This window comes from Typopeltis vanoorti, chromosome 22, assembly GCF_054136105.1.
Source record: "Typopeltis vanoorti isolate ZY-2024b chromosome 22, IOZ_Tvanoo_1.0, whole genome shotgun sequence".
Lineage (NCBI taxonomy): Eukaryota > Metazoa > Arthropoda > Arachnida > Uropygi > Thelyphonidae > Typopeltis > Typopeltis vanoorti.
In genome coordinates, this window is record NC_143570.1 from 9,056,563 (window position 1) to 9,076,996 (window position 20,434).

Genomic DNA, 20,434 nt, shown 5'->3' on the forward strand with positions numbered 1-20,434 from the left:
ATTCTGTATACCCCAGGTCAGGAGGGTAAATTGAGTAGGAGTTATGTAGATCAATAGTATCATTAGGTTTGCTACCAAGATACAACATTACTGAGGTAAGAAGGAGGGCAATGATAGCAAATGATTCAATATTCAGGCTGTGTAGGAGAAATGGATATGAGTTTTTCTATGTGTGGAATGCATTCAATGGCAGAAAAGACTTGTATAGTAATAAATTCATAATTCTGCTTGAAAGATAAGGTTTTTCATATTTTTGCTAATAATACTGAATTAATTTATTCTTTTATAAGTCTGTAAGGAGTTATTTATACATATTGTTGATGTGGCACATATACGTTGCAGAACAATGGCAGTCAAGAATGCATTTGATGGCAGAAAAGACTTGTAAGAGAGACATCCTGCACTTGAATTCATTTAGCATCAGGAGCCTGTAAAAAAGTCTTAGTCTTTATTTGAATTGTGTCTTTATTTGAGTTGTAAGTCAGCAGCTAGAATTGTAGGAAGTAGGGAGATGATTTACTGTTAAATCTGGTGTCAGACAAGGATGCACATTGTTATTCATTATCTATATGGATCACATTATGAGGGAAAGTGGTATTAAACCTGGTATCAAAATTGGAGATGTTAATGTCAGCTCCTTGTTTCAGGGAGTCTGTAAGATTCCCTGACTAAATTAAATAACTGTTGTAATAGATATGGTATGAAGGTCAACAATAACAAGACAAAGACAATGAAAATAGGCTGAATCATTGAAAATGTCAACTGTGTTTGAATGGAGAACATATAGAACAAGAAAACATTTCAGCTACTTAGGCACAATTTTTAGTGAAGATGGTAAATTAAATATGGAAATAGACAACAGAATCAACAAAGCTGGTGTGGTAGAAAGTCAACCGAATAAATTTATATGGAATAAGAGAGAAATTAATCAAAACACTAAATTAGCTGTATACAAGACAGTGTTCAAACCCATTTTAATTTATGGATCTGAGAGCTGGGTCAGAAGTAAAACACTTGACCAAAGACTAAAGACTGCAGATATGAGAGTTCTGAGAAAGATTAGGAGAATGAACAGTTGGCATTAATGGCATTATCATATTAAAAACAAGGATATCAGGAAAGAACTTGATGCTAGCATCTAGGAATGTGTTAGCAGAGCTAATCTCGGGTGGTATGGTCACTTAAACAGAATAGGAGAGGAAAGATTAGCAAAATAAGTGTTCTCTGCCAGTTGACAGGAAAAAGACTCAGAGGAAGACCAATATATAGGTGGATTGATACGATAAAAAGTGCCTTAGAATATAAAAACATAAGATCTAACAATGTTGGATTCCTTGAGAGGTAACAGATTGATTTGGCAGAAAATTATAGATAGGAAGTTAATTATGATGTAAATTTTTCATGTAGCACTGTCATATTTTGTACACTCCTTGAGGGTAAAGGTCAGGAATTTGATGATGAGCCTGGAAAAATTACTTATCGGGATAAGACCTAATGCAGTGAGTCAGGAAAACTAGTTCGTCAAGGGAGGAATGAATGTGTGTGTGAAAGTTCAGCTATGGTATGCAAACACAATAAATATATTAATGGCTTTTGAACATGGTTATGCAACTGGAAAAGGGTTGTAAATATATGCTTTGAGTTCAGATCTTTTGAGTATGTCTCAGGAGGGGAAAAGAGAAAGTTCTACAACAGAACCAAACTGATTGCATATCTAATTATAAGATTAGGCCAGGTAGTAATTTGTTATGCCTATATAGAAATGCCAGCAGCATCAGAAATTTGAATTCATAGCTTTATTGAATGTAATGAAACCTGGTTATCAGAATCAGATATGGTAACTGGGATTGAGTGTAAAGGGTATACTATTTTTAGTAATGACTGAAGAGATAGGAGAGGAGGGGACTACTACTAATGATAACAAACGACTTAAGGCAAGTTAGGGTAATTATGGTAGCAATGAGTTTGAGCCTATCTGGTGTGAAGTGGTGGCCTTACAGAATGAAATATATGATAGAATGTTGCTACAGACCTGATGGCTCAGTTGCAGAATGATAAAATGCATTGCCAATTTAGCTTCATGAGTACTAAACAAGTGATCGTGATGGGTGACTTTGATTATCCAAACATTGATTGGGTAGAAGAGAAATCTCATAATAAGAATGAAAAGGAATTTATTGAATTGTTGCATGACAACTTTCTCAAGCAGCATGTGAAAGAAGAGAAGTCACGGTCAAGGGGTACTAGATTTGTTAATAGTATCAGAAGGGTCTCAATTAAGAATGACTATTTTACTGCCAGTTGGTGACAGTGATCATGTCCTGCGTTCTTGGGAAGTATCTAATTATATTGGTGCTATAAATGCAGCAATGCATGAGAATCTTCAAAAAAAGTGCTTAAATGAGGTAGCATCTGAATGTTTTTCTGTAGAGTTTGAAGAATGTATAATGTGGAAGTGAAATGGATGTGCAACCTTATTAAGCAAGACATCCATAAACAGAAGATCATGTGGAAAGAATATTGTGAGAATAAGAGTGAGAGGAGTTATGAAATATATAATGTGAAGGCCAGAAAAGTAATGATGCAGAAAGTGCAGAAAGCTGAATTGGAGTATGAAAAGAAATTGGCTATGCAGGCTAAAGGCAATCCAAAAGAATTTTATCATTATGCCAAGACAGAAATAGCAAATTATAGCCAATCAGCATTTCAGGAGTGGTGGTTAAGGTATTGAGATTTTGGTGAAAGATGGAATTCAGACTGGGTGAATAGGAATATGATACTTTGTAAGGAGCTTTGTCATGGATTTGTGAAGGATAGTTCTTTTGCCTTAGTAATTTGCTTACTTTTTATAATAAAGTGACAGTGGATTAGATAAGCAAAATGGCTATTCAATGATACTGCTGGACTTTGTAAAGGCAAATGACAAAATTCCATGTAGAACTCTGTTGCATAAATTGGAGCAAACGGGGATGGATTTGGATTACATGGTGACTGGTGCACAGATATCAAAGAGTGGTTTACGGAGTTGAGTCCAGGAGAAGGATGTACTTAGACCTCTGTTTAATCTGTACATCAGTGATACAGGAAATTATTTAATGGGAAATATTCAGTTGTCTGCTGATAATGCAAAGCTGAGAAGAATGATTGTAAATGAAGGTGATGTAGAGCCCCTGCAACATAAGTTAAATAGATAAGCAGTGTGAACAAGTGTAAAAAGCTGCTAGTTTATTGTGGCCAAGTGTGAGGTGATGCACTTTGGGAAGAGATCACAAGCTGTGAACTATATTGATGGAACTGAACAGCAGGAAGCTGTTGAGGCCAGGGACTTTGGTGTGTGTGTGTCGGGGGGGGGGTTAATTGTGGAGTCCACATGTGCTGTTTAGAGGCTGTTGCAGAGGTAGCCAAAACAGTGCATCAGATTACATGGTTGTTGAATAACACACTAACAAGCTGGAATAGAGAAGTTATTATTCCACTTAAGTAAGTTCACATCTGGACTACTGCATGCAGATCTGGCCACCCAGATTCCATGGGAATGAAGTGGTGGAAAGGATCAAGAGTTATGTGACTAGATGTACAGCATTTACCGGTCCTGTACAGCAAAACGTACAGCATTTGAAATATTTTATTCACTTTAACAGAAAGAGGAAACTACGAACATACATTAGTTGTTTATTCTGAGGAGCTTTTACATGTAAAATTAGTTTTTGATTATATGCAAAACTTTTAAAGTTCGACAAAATTATCATCGTCAATTAATGTAATCTAAATTTATGTAATGGCAACGTTTTATGTTTTGTTTTTACTACTATAATTTACATAGTGTATGGTTGTGCAGCTCATATAGTTCACAATACCATGCAGGGGCGAATTCTCCATGCTTGCTATGCAAGCTCATTAATTGAGAAAGAAGTAATATTTATTTGTTAATAAATGCATGCATTTATAAGCATTCCATTTAGGCGTTTATTTTTGTAGACAGAAGACGTCTTAAGCTTGAGTCGCAATAATTTAGCTTTGCATTGTATATCAAAGACTGATGCTTGCTCGTCTAGTCAAAGCTACCTTGGCTTGCTCAGTTGTAGGAGCTTCCGGGTCCTCGCAGCAGCACTGTGATTTCATGCATGCATAGCCATTCACTTCGTTTCACTCTGTTGCTTAAACACAGGCCATACGCTCAACGTAGCTCTAGCCAGTGAGCTTCAGCCAGCCTTTACAAGTATGTGTGTGTGTTGCTTGGGAAAATTAAGTTACAACCAACTTTTTATGACAGTGTTATTGACCAGCTCATAAAGAACAACTGTAATATATAGTCTATAACCGTAAATATATAGTTTTAAATGGTCAGTAATTCATTACTCCACTAATCACACTTCGATCACATCTCTCACTCCCCGAATGATAACAAGAGCAAGCGTGAATTTCAAGACCAGCATTTATCCCTGATACCATTCAAACTGCTGCTGATCTTTTACCACTAGACATAGAGTCTATTGTAACAAAAATTTATAGCCATTTTTACATTTACGCTGTCAGAGTAGAATCTTTGAAAGAACTCTGTGAAGAAGCAGAAGTTGAATATCACAAAATACTAGGCTACAGTAAAACTAGATGGCTAGCTTTGATGCCTGTGATTGAGAGGAAATAAGTTTTTTTGGATATTTACTTTTGCATCCGTTATTGAGAATGTAAATAAAAATTTCTTTATAGTTTAGCAGTAATAATATTATTAATTAGTAATAATAACAAGAATAAAAGCAGAATATTTTATTAAAAAGGTATGATTATGTTTCTGTTGGGATAAGAAGAAATTCAGCAATTTTAGAATATAAGTCTGGAGGGAAGGCAAACCTGCAAAACAGGAAACAAAAGTTATGCAACCAGTGGAACATGTCCAGCATTAGTCTTTGGATAATCTGGTCACTATAATGAAGAGGCAAGTCACAAAGGTGTGGCAGGTCTATGGAACTCTTCCTATGAGAGTAGATCAAAGGTCTATGGGCTTCAAAAACTGGTTGATAAGCAAAAAAAGAAGAAATAACTTTCTACAGTAACTTATATTGAGGCATATAAGTTACTAAACGGGTTTTATAGAATTGACTGAATACTTCAGTACATGGCAGTTAGGCAGAAAAAAAAAATCACCCATGGAAATTGTGTAAGAGTGTGGTTAGCAATGGTGTTAGGACTAGATATTTTGCTTGGAGGATGTAGTGGGTTGCCAGGGGTGGTTGAGTGCTTCGTCGGTGAATGATTTTAATGAGCAGTATGATAGATACTGTATGAATAATGGATCTCCCATGACAAGTGACTCCTTGGAGATACCTATATAATAATAATAAAATTTATCTACTTTTGGGATAGCATGTGTGGTGTCTACAGTAACAGAGAAAACTGCAGTTTTATTTACTTCACAAGTGATATTCATATAAAATTCGGGATGGTGTGACCCAGAAATTTAACTTGACCTTGGGGTTTTTTCAACAATTTTTGCAGAACCGGTTCATAGAAAACTTAACAAATCAATTATCGATAATAAATTACTCGAAATACTCTTTTATATATTTCCTCTTTTCACTGTATGTTGTGGACGTCCCTGAATGGAAAATTGCAAAAGTTAATGTTACATTTATTATTCTGTTCTAAAATTAATCTTCAAAAATTAGTTTCATTTCAAATTTGGATTTAGATTTACAAGTTTCTGTGTAATTGAATGCCAGTGATCATAAACGATATATAATAATAATCAAACTTAATCTACTTTTGGGATAGCATGTGTGGTGCCAGTGATCATAAACGATATATATAATAATAATCAAACTTAATTTACTTTTGGGATAGCATGTGTGGTGTCTACAGTAACAGAGAAAACCGCAGTTTTATTTACTTCACAAGTGATATTTGATTATTTGATATTTTGATTATTATTCCACTGCATAAAGGAGGATCCAAGACTACTATCGCAAATTATCGACTGATCAGCATATCAGGAGTCGTCGAGATCTTGGAGAAAGTAGTCAAGGGTAAAATACAGGAATGGATTGATGAAAATTAGATACTGTATAGGGGACAGCATGGTTTTGTGAAGGGTGGATCATGCCTCAGTAACTTGCTCAGGTTTTATAACAGTGACGGCTGAACTGGATAAGGGTAAGTAATGGGTTTACAGTGATACTGCTGGACCTGGCTATGGCCTGTGACAGGATACCACATGGAAGTCTAATCCATAAACTGCAACATATGGGAATGGATATAGGGTTGGTGAGATGGATAGGAGGGTGATTGATGGAGAGATACCAGAGAGTAGTTTACTCAGGAGTAGAGTCCAAAAGACGGCCTGTGATTAGTGGTGTGCCGCAGAGTTCTGTTCTTGGACCACTGCTGTTTAATTTGTTCATTAACGATATAGGGAAGGATCATTTGTTCACTGATGATGCTAAGTTGGGTAGGGCAAAAGGATGATTTGGGTAGATTGCTGATATGGGCTAAGGAGAATGTATGTTAATTTAATGTGGCAAAATGTAAGGTTATGCATTTTGGAGTGAAAAGATTAGTAACAGTATATCACATTGGTGGAACTGTACTCCAGGAGATTGATGAGGCCAGGGACCTGGGAGTGTTGGTGGATAGGGAGTTGAAGTTTAGGGGGCACATCGCAAAAGTGGCTAAATCAGCTCATCAAATCACTTGGATGCTGAAGAATACTTTGACGAGCAGAGATAAGCAAGTTATTGTTCCTCTGTATCGAGCCTTGGATAAGATCCGATCTTGATTACTGTGCCCAGATCTGGTCACCTGGGTTTCTTCTTGATGGGGAGGAGGTTGAGAGGATCCAGAGGCGAATGACCAAGATGATAGCAGGTCTATAGAATGAACCTTATGAAAACAGGTTGAAGATTTGTGTGTTGCCGAAATTGGTTGATAGGTGGGGAGACATTCAAATTGCTGAAGGGTTTCTATAGGATTAATTCAGAGGATATTCTTGAGAACAGGACTGGTGATGGGAGGACTAGGGAACATCCATGGAAGGGGCAAGAGTGTGGTTAGTAAGGGAGTTAGAGCTGGGTTTTTTACTTTTAGAGTGGTGAATGAGTGGAATAAGCTGCCAGTCTGTTATGGGTGCTATGACAGTGAATGAGTTCAAGGCAAAGTATGATAGACACTGTGTGAATGTCGAATAGTTATGATGGACATGATGTCTAAGGACTCCTTGGAGTTGCCCTAATAATAATAATAATAATAATAATATATGATTTTAAGTGAATTGCTGAATTTTCCTATATTTCGTTACTTATTAGGTATGCTGATCAGAAAAACCTTCTATCCAAATGTTTTTATAAAAATTATTACTAAATAAATAACCAACAAATTTTGCTATAACAATGTAGTATAATTTGTTGACTTCCGACAACAGTCAACCTTCTTGCCACTAGATGGAGTCACATACAACACCAGACAGAATTGGATATATCGTGTTTCTATAGCTATATATGTCTTGGCGATTGTAGCAGTACTCCTCTGCTCTGTATGTCGTTAAGAGTGAATTTCAAGTAAATTATTTTATTTTATTTTTTCACTTTCGGGTAGCGTGATTCTTGATATGGAATGATTGTATTTTTCTGCGTAATTTTCTTACTTGTTTTGTGATTATTTAAGTAATCCTTATAGAAGTACCTAATTGATTGCTTTTGTAGACACATTTTTGTCAAGAAATGGTGAGTACTTTTGCAAACATCATTAACCAATTGTTCTTTATTGTTGAAATTAGAAGTTGTTGTTTTTTTTTTTAATAATAATAGAGTGTGCAGTATTGCATTTATGAACAGTTTTCTGTTAATTTAGATAAAGAGAGAATTTTCTTTTACTTTTAATGTATGTATCACCAAAGAAAGAATGTGATGTCATGTGACAGAGTTGGAAAAAATTAAATATATTCAATATCAAATGCAGCAGGTATTCTGCAATGTTTCCGAACCGTACTGATGAAATAATGATTAATTCATTATTTCCTCATTAAATAATGGCAGCTCCTCTTCCTCCTAAAATGAATTATAGGCGAGAGAGAGCACGCAATACATCACACTGCAATCAAGTGAGGTAACTTTCTCTTGTATTTTCATACCTCGTATATGTATCCGGCGATGATAGTATACTGTTCCCAAAGTAATTAGAGAAGCTGTAATGTTGAGCCAAATTTCTCTTTGATAAGAAAAGCAGTCACATGCATATATACCTTGTGGTCTAAATGCGAGCAGTGATCCTTCATTGAATATTTTCAAACAGTTCACGATAGTAGGAAGCTGGAATCTGATGATGACATTCGTTTTTTTGTTTTTTTTTTCCAGGCATCAGAAATCCGGCTTATCAGATCGTCCCAAACGTTTTCCACATGTTCTTATCCGAAACTCTAGAACTAGGGCAATTTGGAAGCTTGCTTTCTCATCAGGTAAAGTGATTGATTAGAAGCTTGGATTTTATGGTTTGTAATCCAAGCTTAAATTAAAATCCATCTAGTTTCATCAAACTGCTCGAGTGGCATGACAGAATTGACCAAAATATCATCAGTGTGTGACATGACTGTAAGTACAGCATTTGAAACTTTGACTACGGTGTCATTCAGCGTTGGCTATCTGGAAACAAGAACGACTATAGTGATAATTTTCAAACGCATTTATATACTTGATTATTATTAATTAACTAAAAAAAAACCACGATTAGCGATTTAATTTGCATTAGTACTTAATCTAACCAAACTAGAATCTTAGGTGAAATATATAATGGTATATCATGGTATAAATTAGTCCTTGTACACGTTACTTGAATTTTATGTTGGCGATTGGCTCTTTCTACATTATTAAATATTCAGTGTTAAATTGTCATTACGCAAGACGTAAATTTCTTCAGGCGTTTAGCAAATGGATGCAGTTGAATGCTTTAAAAACAAAATAAAATGCAACTACAAATCATTTAAATCTATCCATTTTTAATATAGCCTTTGTTTTAAATTTTAACTTGGTTTGGAAAAGCATGTCACGTTTGTTCAAAGCTGATTTAATATATGTAACAAATTTTTGACTAATTAAGCCGAGAGAATAAACAAAAATTAGTATATTTATTTTTTAATAAAAAAAATGAAAGAAAACTAAAGAAAAAATATAACTAGTTTCGTCCTAATGTCAAAAACTATCTGGTGGATATACGCGTGCGCACACACAAAGAAAAGGATAGACACTCAATAAATATGGTTCAGTATTGTGTACTATTACTATAAGAAATACAGTCATCCCTCGACTTACGTCCGGGTTCCGTTCCATCTGGCAGGACGTAAGTCGATACATTAAATCAACAGAGTTATAGAGATTAGGGACTTAACAGTAATAAGTATTTTTAATAGAATGATAAATTACTACGATAAAGAGCCAAGAGGCTATTTTTCCGGCGACATAAATTAAGTTAAGGGGGATAGTAAATCCCGTATTATTTTACAGCCGGGTACGGCTGTAAACAGTCGGTTCACTTAAACCTTGATGTTCCAGGTCTACCTACTCGCTGATGAGACCTCAATATGGGTCGAAACCGGTCTGGGTAGTGACCTCTCCTCATAATGTAAAACAATAATACATCTAGGAACTGCGTTTTACATTATGAGAAAATATTAAGGATAGTGACGGAACTTGCTCCACCTTTGCTCCGAGTTGCCCTAGTGTTGTACTACCCAAGTGATGACTTACGCTGGGACTCGCCGATAGTTCTTCGGCATGAAACTCTTAGATTTCGGTCTCCGAAGTTTCGTACCCGGCTGTAAAATAATACGGGATTTACTATCCTCCTTAACTTAGCATGATAAATATTGAATGCTTTCTAGAATTGCATGAGTCTGGTCGTTTCCTTCAGTAGTTGAAGTGTCTTGTGAAAAAGTTCTCCTTAGATAATAAACCTTAACCACTACAAGAACTCCCTGATCCATTGGTTGGATCAATGAAGTTGTTTGGAGGGAGAAACATGTCCTTGAACTTGGTGAAGATCACCGATATAACACCGATGACCTGCAGCATTATCTAGAATTAATAAAATTTTAAATTCTACATTTTCTTTCACACAATAGCTTTCCATTACACTCGCATAAATGTAAATCCGCAAACTCTTTGAGTCATCCACGACTTCTTATATTTCTGCTAATGAACTGGAAGAGTAGGCTTCTTAATGTTTTTGGAGGCTCGTGGATTCTCACTGTGCCATATCACAAATGGTTTCAGTTTATATCCAGCCACATTACCCACCCCTAACAGAATCGTAATATATTCTTTAAGAGCTTTGAAACCAGGCATAGATTTTAGCTTTTGATGGATGAATGTCCGCTCGGCCTTTTTTTTTTTTTTTTTTTTTTCCCAAAACAAGGTCTCATTCGTATTAAATATTTGCGGTGATAAATAATCTTCCTCTGTAATAATTTTATCCAATTTCTTCACAAACCCCTTTGCAGCCCTCTCATCGGAACTCGCAAATTCACCATGCATTTTCACATTATTCAATGCAAAACGCTGCTTGAATCTCATGAACCAACCGGAAGAGGCGTTGAATTCGTAGTCGTAATCGGGTCCTGCTTTCTCCTTCAACATGTTAAAGAGATTTAGTGCCTTAGCGGTTATGGTCATAGTGCTAAGAGGCGCTTTTGGTTCAGGTCCTCTATGAGTGATGGAAGCAGCTTTTCCAATCCTTGTCGTTGCTTCGCCACTATCGTTGAACTCTTGCAACTTCGTTTCAAGATCAATTGCTTGCCTCTTGAGCGTGTAGGAGCCATATTGCACAAAATATCACGAAATATTTAACGATAAATACGCAAATAACCTATTTTTCAAACACAGAATCAACAGAGGAACTGGTGAAGCCACGTGCCGACCTAACTACAGCAGCAGCCGCCTTATGACATGGTGCATTGTCTTGCTGAAAGCGACAATGGTCAGTTCCTGTTGAAGCCACATGCCGACTGCCGAGGGAGGTTGTCGCTGACTATGCAGTGGGAACAGCGCATTCAATAAAGACCTTTTTACTTTACGCTCGCTTGCGTCTTCTTCGAAAGTATAGTCGAAAATGTTATTTATTCCATTATATTATGGGATCACGGACGTAAGTCAAGGGATGGCTATATAGTAACTGTCATTTGAAATTCTTCTGGATATTGGTATTGTTTTAATGCCTATGTATGGTGGTCTCTAGTTCCCCGTAGTTGAATAACAATCTGATATGGTGGAGGCTTTTTGCAATGTGAGGCCTTAAGCTGTAGCATTGTCTAACCGTGAATTAGGCCATGTTAATTTTCATTCACGCATAAGTTAGACAAAGCTACAGCATAAGGCTTCACATTGCAAAAAGCCTCCACCTCAGTATAGTTAGCTATTCACGTAACGTCAATGGATGCGGTATGATGACCACTCCCTTACCTCATCAGAGTTTGGGAGTGGTCTTCTAGAAATGGTAGGTTCACAGATGCCCTTTCCACACAGGGTTAGTAGTGCAATCCTTAACTCGTGAGAAGAGGATATTAATATCCTTCGCTGTAAGCATTTATGTGCACTGGAAAGAAGTTAATGGACATAGTGTGAGGAACAAAGAGCCATGGTACCCACATTAAGATGTAGGATTTCATTTCCCTGTGATGACTGCAGCAATCCTACGGGGCATACTTTCCACAAGCGTACGACAGCGGTCAATTGGAATTTTGGACCATTATTCCTGTAAGCATGTAATGAAGTTCTGGACTGTTGTGGGGCGGGTGCTCAGTTCATCCCACAGATGTTCAGTAAGGCAGAGATCTGTGGAGGCTAATTAAGTGTGGTGATGTTCATGTTCACAAATAGCCTAACTACAGCAGCAGCCGCCTTATGACATGGCGCATTGTCTTGCTGAAAGCGAAATGGTCAGTTCCGTAGAAACGCCAAAATGTAGGAAGCATCGCATTGTCCAAAATGTTCAGATACTTCTCGGAGTTCACGGCAAAACAAACTGACATCCGAGGCCAAACCAGGAAAAACTGGTCACACCGCCACCTCCGAATTTTATAGTTTGGGTTACGCGCTTTGGTAAGCGACGTTCACCTGGCATCCGCCACACCCACACTCATCCATCTACTCGGTAGAGAGTATAGCGTGATTCGCTCATAACACAGCTTTCCAAGCTTCCACGTCCCACTGTACACGCGCTTTGTACCACTGAAGACGATACTGCATGTTGGTTCAGGTAATGGTAAGGTTGCATATTGCAGTCTTACCATTGAAACCCATGTTGTAAGCTTTGGTTCTGTTTGTGGTGCAGGTTCGTGTTGCAGTCGAAGCTCGGAACCTCGCATTCGGTGTATCGACCGACGAATGGCGGTTTTTATAAATTATCCTTCGTAGCACCCTACGGTCGCTTTCGGTGAGTGTGGTGGGTCGTTCACTGCGGTTTGCAGTTCACTCCCTGCGCTTCCATCTCAGTACGGAATCACTGACTGTTGACTTGGAATGACCCAATTTGTCAACAGTTTGCCGAACAGATAGGCCTGCAACATGGTATCCCAACACAACGCCCCTTTCAAACTCCGTCTTCCATTCTTGTAGCTCTTTCACCTGAACACAGTTGCACTGACTTGGGAGCATCATATTCCTCCAATTTAAACACGTTGCATGGCAGGATGCAATTGCCCGTGGGAAATGTTAACTACTTTCCAAGCAGTGTATAAATGATGGGGGTGGGGGAATAAAAAGAGGTCTCCAAGATATGTAAAGTTTGATAAACACTTCTGTATAACAACACCATCTTTACCATTGTTATTTTTATGCCAGGGCCAACTTGTCGAGAAAGGACTATACTTCCGTCTTCTTTGGAATCCTTCCAGTCACGTGAAACAAATGAAGCTTGATATTATTTATTTATTAATATTATTTAATGCATGATATAATATAACATACACTGACAAAGTATTCGTTGAATAGATTCACTGCTTCTCCCAATGTTTAACTTATCACCACTTTCAACTTAAAGCTGATTTATTCATGGTTGTCTTCCTTTTACTAGCTAGTTCTTTAGATTACTAACATAAACCATCAAGTCGGTTGAGTTTCATTGGGCTCGTAGCATGCACTTTACACATGGCTGTTCATTACATTACGCTTTATACCACTCAAATGACTGTCTGTTCTATATTTCTTGCTTAATTTAATTTTTCATTTAATTCACACTCGGAATGCAGTCTAAATTGCAATTTTCAAATTAGCTTTAACTCGGGCGGAGGGGATTTTCTTCTTCGCAGTTAGCCCAAGTGAGTAGAATTTTTTTATATTCTGTAAAAAAAAGTCTGGTTTTAATACTGCAACCAAGAAAAATCGGATACAGAACCCACTCAGTATTTACACAATAATAATGGATTAGGAACATAATTTGGCAGTATGATTGTCGTATTCTTATCACTTTCCACTATGCAAACAGAAATCACGCCTTTCATCCAGTGACAATGAGGGAAACCGATTGTCAACTGATTTTCATTAAAAAGAAGAAAAAAAAAGTTAAAGAACTCAGCACACTGCCTTTGGGTAAAAAAATGAAGTAGAAAACCTAATTTCTCGTGCCATTCTATATTTCTAAGCTTCCTGAACCTATCATATGCTTTGAAGTTTTTAATTTTTTTTTCTTTATTCCTTCATGCATTTTGCATGAAGGAATAAAGAAACATTGGTACATCTGTCATAAGCATCCATGTGAAATTGCAAGTCATTCTATCGAGTAGTTTGTTTTATACAGCTGTCTGAAGCAAAAGTGTTGTCTGTATCCCTTGAAATGGACAAAATTCAGTATCGTGAGGTTATAAAATTCTTTGTAAAAGAAGGTTTAACGCCAAAAGAAATTCATACAAGTTTATGGGCACTCTTCTCCTTCATTTTCGACAATTACGAAATGGGTTTCCCATTTAAACGTGACCATACCAGCCTTGAAGATGATCCACATGAAGGACGTCCAAAAAGTGTAACAACACCAGAAATCATTGATCAATTGCACGATATGGTATTAGATGACCGGCGAGTCAAAGTGCGTGAAATTGCTGAGACTATAGACATTTCAAAAGAACGTGTAGGATATATTTTGATTGAAGAATGAAAAAGGTTTGTGCAAGATGAGTGCTGCGCTGATCAAAAATGTACTCGCATGAAAATCTCTGAACAGTGCTTGGAGCGTTTTAACAAGAATAAAGCTGATTTTGTTCGTCGATTTATTACTATGGATGAGACTTGGATTCACCATTACACACCAGAATCCAAACAGCAGTCAAAACAGTGGACAGAAGCCGGTTATTCAGTGCCAAAGAAGAAATTCCATCAGCAGAAAAGGTCACGGCACCGGTGGTTTGGGATGCTAAAGGCATTTTGTTTATTATTTATCTTGAAAAGGGTAAAACAATAACCAGGGAATATTATTCCGATCTTTTAACCAGACTTGACGAAAAAATTCGTGAGAAAAGACCCGGTTTGCATACGAAAAAAAATCATCTTTCATCAGGACAATGCACCTGCCCACAAAGGTGTTTTGGAAATTGGAAAATTAACGGATCTGCACTATGAATTGTTGGAACATCCACCCTATTCCTCAGATTTGGCTCCCTCTGACTTCTATCTCTTCCCAAAACTAAAATTCTTCCTCGCTGGTTAGCGTGTTTTTCTTCGAATCAAGAGGTGATTGCAGCTGTAGAGGGGTATTTTGCAGATCTTACTGAGAACCACTACAGGGACGGGATAATGGCGCTGGACCATCGCTGGAATAAATGTGTTAGTGTTAAGGAAGATTATGTCGAAAAATAAGAATAATTTTGAAATTATAAATTCATTGTTATGCCGAGCACTTTTCAGACAACCCATGTATTTCCACATTTAATTCTACTTTCGGTATACGTGCTCGTAATTAAAAATTCCAATAACGCAATTTATAGCGTGAAAAGATTTAGACTAATTCAAGCTGAGCACTAAAGGGACAACTGTTTTTTCCTGTTATCCGGATTCTTCACGAAGTATCCTAGATTCTGGTATATATATATTTCATAAAAGCATAAAAATGTATTATTTTTTATATTATTTAAGTATCCAACATGTTTGCTGTAGAAGAACATTCTAGACTTGTAACTTTATGGGATTTATCGCACCGAGCACATGTTTTTGTTTTGTTAGGTTTTTTTTTAATTTTCAATTTATCATCTTGTTATAAGTTGTTTAGAAATAGCACAGTTGCAACTGAAAACGGAGTTGCTAGATATTAACAGAATTTCACAAATTATATATGGAGTTTGTTAAATAAATAATATTACTTATGTAACTTTTGCCTTTACCTAGCCTGAAGAGTTTTTAAAATTAGCGTAGAAAACTCAAGGCATATTTGACAGTTTCGAATAAGACTTGTGCAATAATCACCTTTGTTCTATTCGCTATGTTTAAACATTTTATAGTCCTTGACATTCGCTCCAGCAGCAGCACTTGATGAAATATCGTGTTCGCACGTGTAAGAGCTTATGGTCATTGCTATTATTTTTCATTTCTTTTTCTGCTTTTTGGAGTCATCACTTATCTGCGATTGTGAATGCCCTCTTTCGGCTGTTTTGTTTTTCTTGTGATCTTTGAAAAGGTACCAGCTTCATATTCCAATATATATTATATATATGTTATTTGGTAAATATTTATATTTTTAAGAGAAATAAATAAATAAATTAAAAAAACAAAACTTACATTAAATTTTCATTCGATCAAGGGCAACCTCAAATATAAATTTAAAAACATTTTCATCTCTCAGCAAAGTTTGGGTAATGCCAGTTATTTTCTAACAAACTGAATCATCGGCACTACAGACAAACTCCTTTTTTTTTTTTTTTTTTTGTCCTGAAATATATCTTGGGATAAAGCAGTGGAAAAAAAAAGAAAAAAAAAAAAAATATATATATATATGTATATATATACATGTAGAAAGTTTTTTACCTTGGGTATAATATATGTTAAAGATGCCAAGCTATTTTAAACTTGGTTTTAATCCATTTCCCAAGTAAGTAAACAGACAAGTCAGTCAAGTTCGCGCCTGCAAGTAGTGCAAGTCTTAGGCAACTCGTGGTAAAGGTGGAATAAGCTCTGATCACTATTCTTAGTATTTACCCTTAATGCAAGGCACATCTCCTTGAGGAGGTGTATAATGCTATGCATTAAAGGCAAGTGGCCACTACCTAGACCGGTTTCGACCTTTATTGTGGTCTCATCAGTGGGAGCCAGGCTTAGAAATACCAAGGTTTAAGTAATACAGAGCTTATAAATATTTTACCAAGACAAGTTCCCATAAGGTGCTTTGACCTTTTCAATAAAAATCTCAGGATGAGAGTAAGATGTAGAAAGTTTTTTTTTCATGTCAAGCTATTTTAAACCTGGTTTTAATCCATTTCCCAAGTAAGTCAAGTTTGCGCCTGCAAGTAATGCAAGTCTGAGTGACCCGCACCTAGTGCAAGTCTTAGGCAATTCGTGGTAAACGTGGAATAAGCTCTGAAAAACTAAATTCTACCATACAATAAAGAAGGACCCAAAAGGCGGGGAAAAAATAAATAAAAGAATATTTGAAGTTGCACCCTTAGGTCTCTGGATATCATGTTTCCAACTACTTTTCCACCCAACCCCATCCCAAAGCAAACCGTAAGTCTTCTTTGATGTGGTGTCTAGTTCTTGCGTCTTATTTTGGGAAAAAGGTCTATGGAAGTATGAAAGGCTTGAAATATAGTTTTGGAAGAAACATCGGAATATACAATGGATAATGGGATGGTAGGAGAATGTACATTCATTTCGTCACTTCTCTGGTCCATCATTTTGCGTATCTTAAGCTTAATATTGTTGACTGTTTTTCTTATCTGAAATATTAATTTCACATCATTTTTTGAATTTATTGTTTAAAATAACTTGATCTTTGGACTGATTCTCGACCACTCTAAAACACTAAACTTGCAATTTTTTTTTTTTTTTTTTGGAAATATTCATTTATAGCCAGTCTTTGTTTTTAGTATATCCTAAACCTCTATACCTCCACACTCGTTTTTCGGAGAGCCCTAAGCGGATTGAAAAAAAAAAAAAAACTATCATGTTTGGTCTCTAGAGCAGAGTTCTCGGATATACTCATCATGTCACCTCGGTAACGATGTTAAATGGGTTTAAGTGGGATGATAAAAACAATACATTAAGAACAGCTATGATTCCATGAGCATGTCTCGCGTTTCTGGATTATAGCACCAATCTGAGAACTTTTAGATCTCACTTTGAATTTTTCAAATTGTTCTTTTTATAATTCATCACCTTCAAAAATCATCAATCTTTTCCTTTTTCTTTCTCGTTACTGTGATGTTCTGCATCATAATGGCCGGGAATATCATGTCTTTTAAATACCCTTAAATCCACTGTCACGTCATGTGACTCACTAGTAGAATCATCTGCTATGCATTCGTCATGTACTTCACCTCACATATCTTCCCCGTTCAGCGCGAGCTTTCTCTCATGCTCACACTGTCTGAATTCCTAAATTCAGACTATATTTCTCCATATTTTTTAATATAAAAATATGGAGAAAAAAATATGAATAAATAAATAGTAAGATACATAAAAAAAGAAATAGCCGAAAGGATTGCAGGGTTATTTTGAAAATAAAGTTGCTTAATTAAGCAATAAATATTTTAACAAATGGGAAAGAAAATAGAAAATTCCTTCAAAATGTTCAGTTGTTATGCACGAGAACGTTGAATTGAAATAAATAGAAGTCTTGAAATTGAAGTAGTTTTAAACTTGAGAGACTGCTCTTTATCATAACACACATCGCTAATCGAGTCATTAGTCTGATTGAGAAATTCAAAATAGCAAACTCAGGATGCCTGAACAATGAGACTCTTCTTACTTACTAGTTGGCAAAGAAAGGTTTGCGCATCTTCGTTAAATACTTCTAAACGCATTCTTCTTTTAATATCCAATGAAATTAGTGTTAAAGAATGAGCCAAACATTTCATTTCTGCTGTAAAAAGCTGTGAAGGGCAATTAAATAGAGGTTGCTTTATTTAAGTCTATTATCTTAGAGATTACAAGCAGAAGAAGTTGGATAGGAGCGCGAAATCAACCAGAAAAAAATGTTTTTCGTAGCAGAACAGACGAAGTAATTAATGTGAGGCATGAGAGTAATTATTTATTGAGGATTAAAATATTTCTGAATTATTCATTATAAAAATGTGTGTAGTATCCATTTCATAGACAATCTGCCATTACTAAAATATTTAGAGGCTTGCGCTTTTGCAAATGTTTTAATTAATGCGATAATATTAAAAGAACATACAGTTTCAAACCCAAGATTTTTTCCCCACTTGTTTATCGAAAGAACTATTTCCCTTAGCCTGAAGAAATTATAATTTTTGTATTAAAAGTTCAAATGTCGATTTCTTCATGTGAAGGAGGAAGGGGCTTTCACTAATCCTTTTCTGCATCCGCTATTTGCCCATCTGAGTCACTGAAATTTATTTTCATTACGTATAATCATTAATGTTCAGTGAAGGTGTCATTATAACAATAATATTAATTTAAAAATAAATTAAAACTGCAGTAAGGGGTAAAAAAAATTAATGGTTTTCTTGGATTTAGGTTTAATAATAAATTCTCTGACGCCTTTTATTCCTTTCAAGGACTAGGCGAACTCATTCCCCAGCTAAGTTTTTGAAGGAAGTCAGACAGCCGGTCTCAATCCTTCAAAACCATCACTGATAGCCCATACTATCAAGGAATTAAGGATTTTCGGATGAAGAGAGTATACCAAATAACTGCCGCCATCTCATGGTCCTAAACCCTAACATTTTCCTATTGTTGTCAGTAATAGTGAGTTGGACGTGTTTTTTTTTTTTTTTTTTTTTTTTTTTTTTTCCAGTGCGGTTAAACACTGAGTTTCCAATGAGAACCCTACTTTTCTCATTGATTAGAAATATTCGCTACTTAGGGAACCGCGTAAGAAGAGCCTAGGAAAAGTTCCTCTAGAAACTAAAACGTTGAGAAACACTGCACTAGAGGTGCTCTATTTTAGTAGTGAAATTAGCTTGAGACGACATTCAAGCCTAATGATGCACTTGGTTCTTGAATCCCTAAACAGGACAATGGCATGTGCATGTTACTCGGATCCCTAGTTTTTCCATCCGTAAACATCTGTTGATTTAATTTCGTTATTAAAAAAAAAAAAAAAGTTCATAATAGTTGATAAAGATTTTAAATTTTAATATTCAAATCTCCGTAATTGTTGTGGCATTCACACATGCCAAAGCTTTCTGGAGGAATGAATACGTGAAACAAGGATGGAAATAAGTAATTTAATAATTAAATCAAAGATTTACAAGTGATGAAATCAAATATTTCTCTATTGGAAACTAATATTTTCTGTACATCTGAAACACACGTAAATCCATACGCAAAGCAAAGAGAAAATGAAATAATCCCGAAAATAGGAACAATCACGTGATTGAAACTGGGCGCGATCTTAGATTTTCAGCGGCAATGCTGACGAAATTGAAGGCAATCAGCCAAAATTTGTTTTCAGTTATGTTGCAATTATCAGGGTTCTGTAGAACTTGGGTCAGTTCCAAGAACGGTCTCTACAATTTGAGGTAAGCTGTGCAGTAACTTGGCTTTCCTCCACATCATGAAGGGATCTTTACACAAGGCAAGTTGTGTTAATCCGCTTTTGTTACCCATATTGTATATATATTTTTCGTTCTGACTATGGTAGTCCATCCTGTCTGTCTATACGAGGTGCCGCATTCACAAGGAAGATACTCAAAAAGGACAGAGGATCTTTGGCGGTTCTTTACCTCAGGAAGGTAGAAGAAACATTGTGCAATGGTTTGTAGACTGTTCTAATCCTATGACGTTCTAGACGATATCCCAATCTATCTCGTGTGTTGTCACTTTCATGTAGGAATATGGTATGTGTGTGCGCGCGCGCGCACACACACACACGCACGCACGCACACACGCGCGCGCGCACACACACACACACACACACACACACACACACACACACACACACACATATATATATTCAAGGGAAGAGAGGCTTGCTGTTCTTTTAAAAGAATTTGATGAGTTTTTTTTTTAATTGTTTTTCATTTGGTTAGAATGATATAAAAGCGTAGTCTTCCTAGATGTAGTGCTTGTCCTAAGGAGGACGTTTACATTTTCTTCATGTTAAACTTTTGAAATTCATAGTTTCTAATCAGGATGGCAGTATGAAAGCACATGTAGGTTTATGGTAGACTGAAGACGTGAGGAAGCCACCTGACTGTCTTGCAGCGAAAGTATCCAAGTAGATTAAAGCATCTTCTTGAGTAGGATAAAGTTTTCTTCTCCAGCTTAAGCCCGTGACTTTTTGTTTT

The 20,434-nt window shown here is 36.3% G+C and overlaps 1 protein-coding gene across 2 annotated transcripts in view; it reads left to right on the plus strand.

The window, feature by feature from the left end:
- The first annotated feature begins 7,512 nt into the window (after nt 1-7,512).
- Nucleotides 7,513-20,434, plus strand: part of LOC150094146 (uncharacterized) — a 29,031-nt gene continuing 16,109 nt past the window's right edge. Inside the window, exon 1 of one of the 2 annotated variants that reach the window (XM_090412232.1) lies at nt 7,513-7,715. In XM_090412232.1, the coding sequence (XP_090268358.1) occupies nt 7,713-7,715 (3 nt within the window). In that variant the 5' untranslated portion in view covers nt 7,513-7,712. Of the gene's footprint in view, nt 7,716-19,772; nt 19,902-20,434 lie in introns of those variants that run through there. The other variant, XM_090412233.1, reaches the window with a different exon arrangement.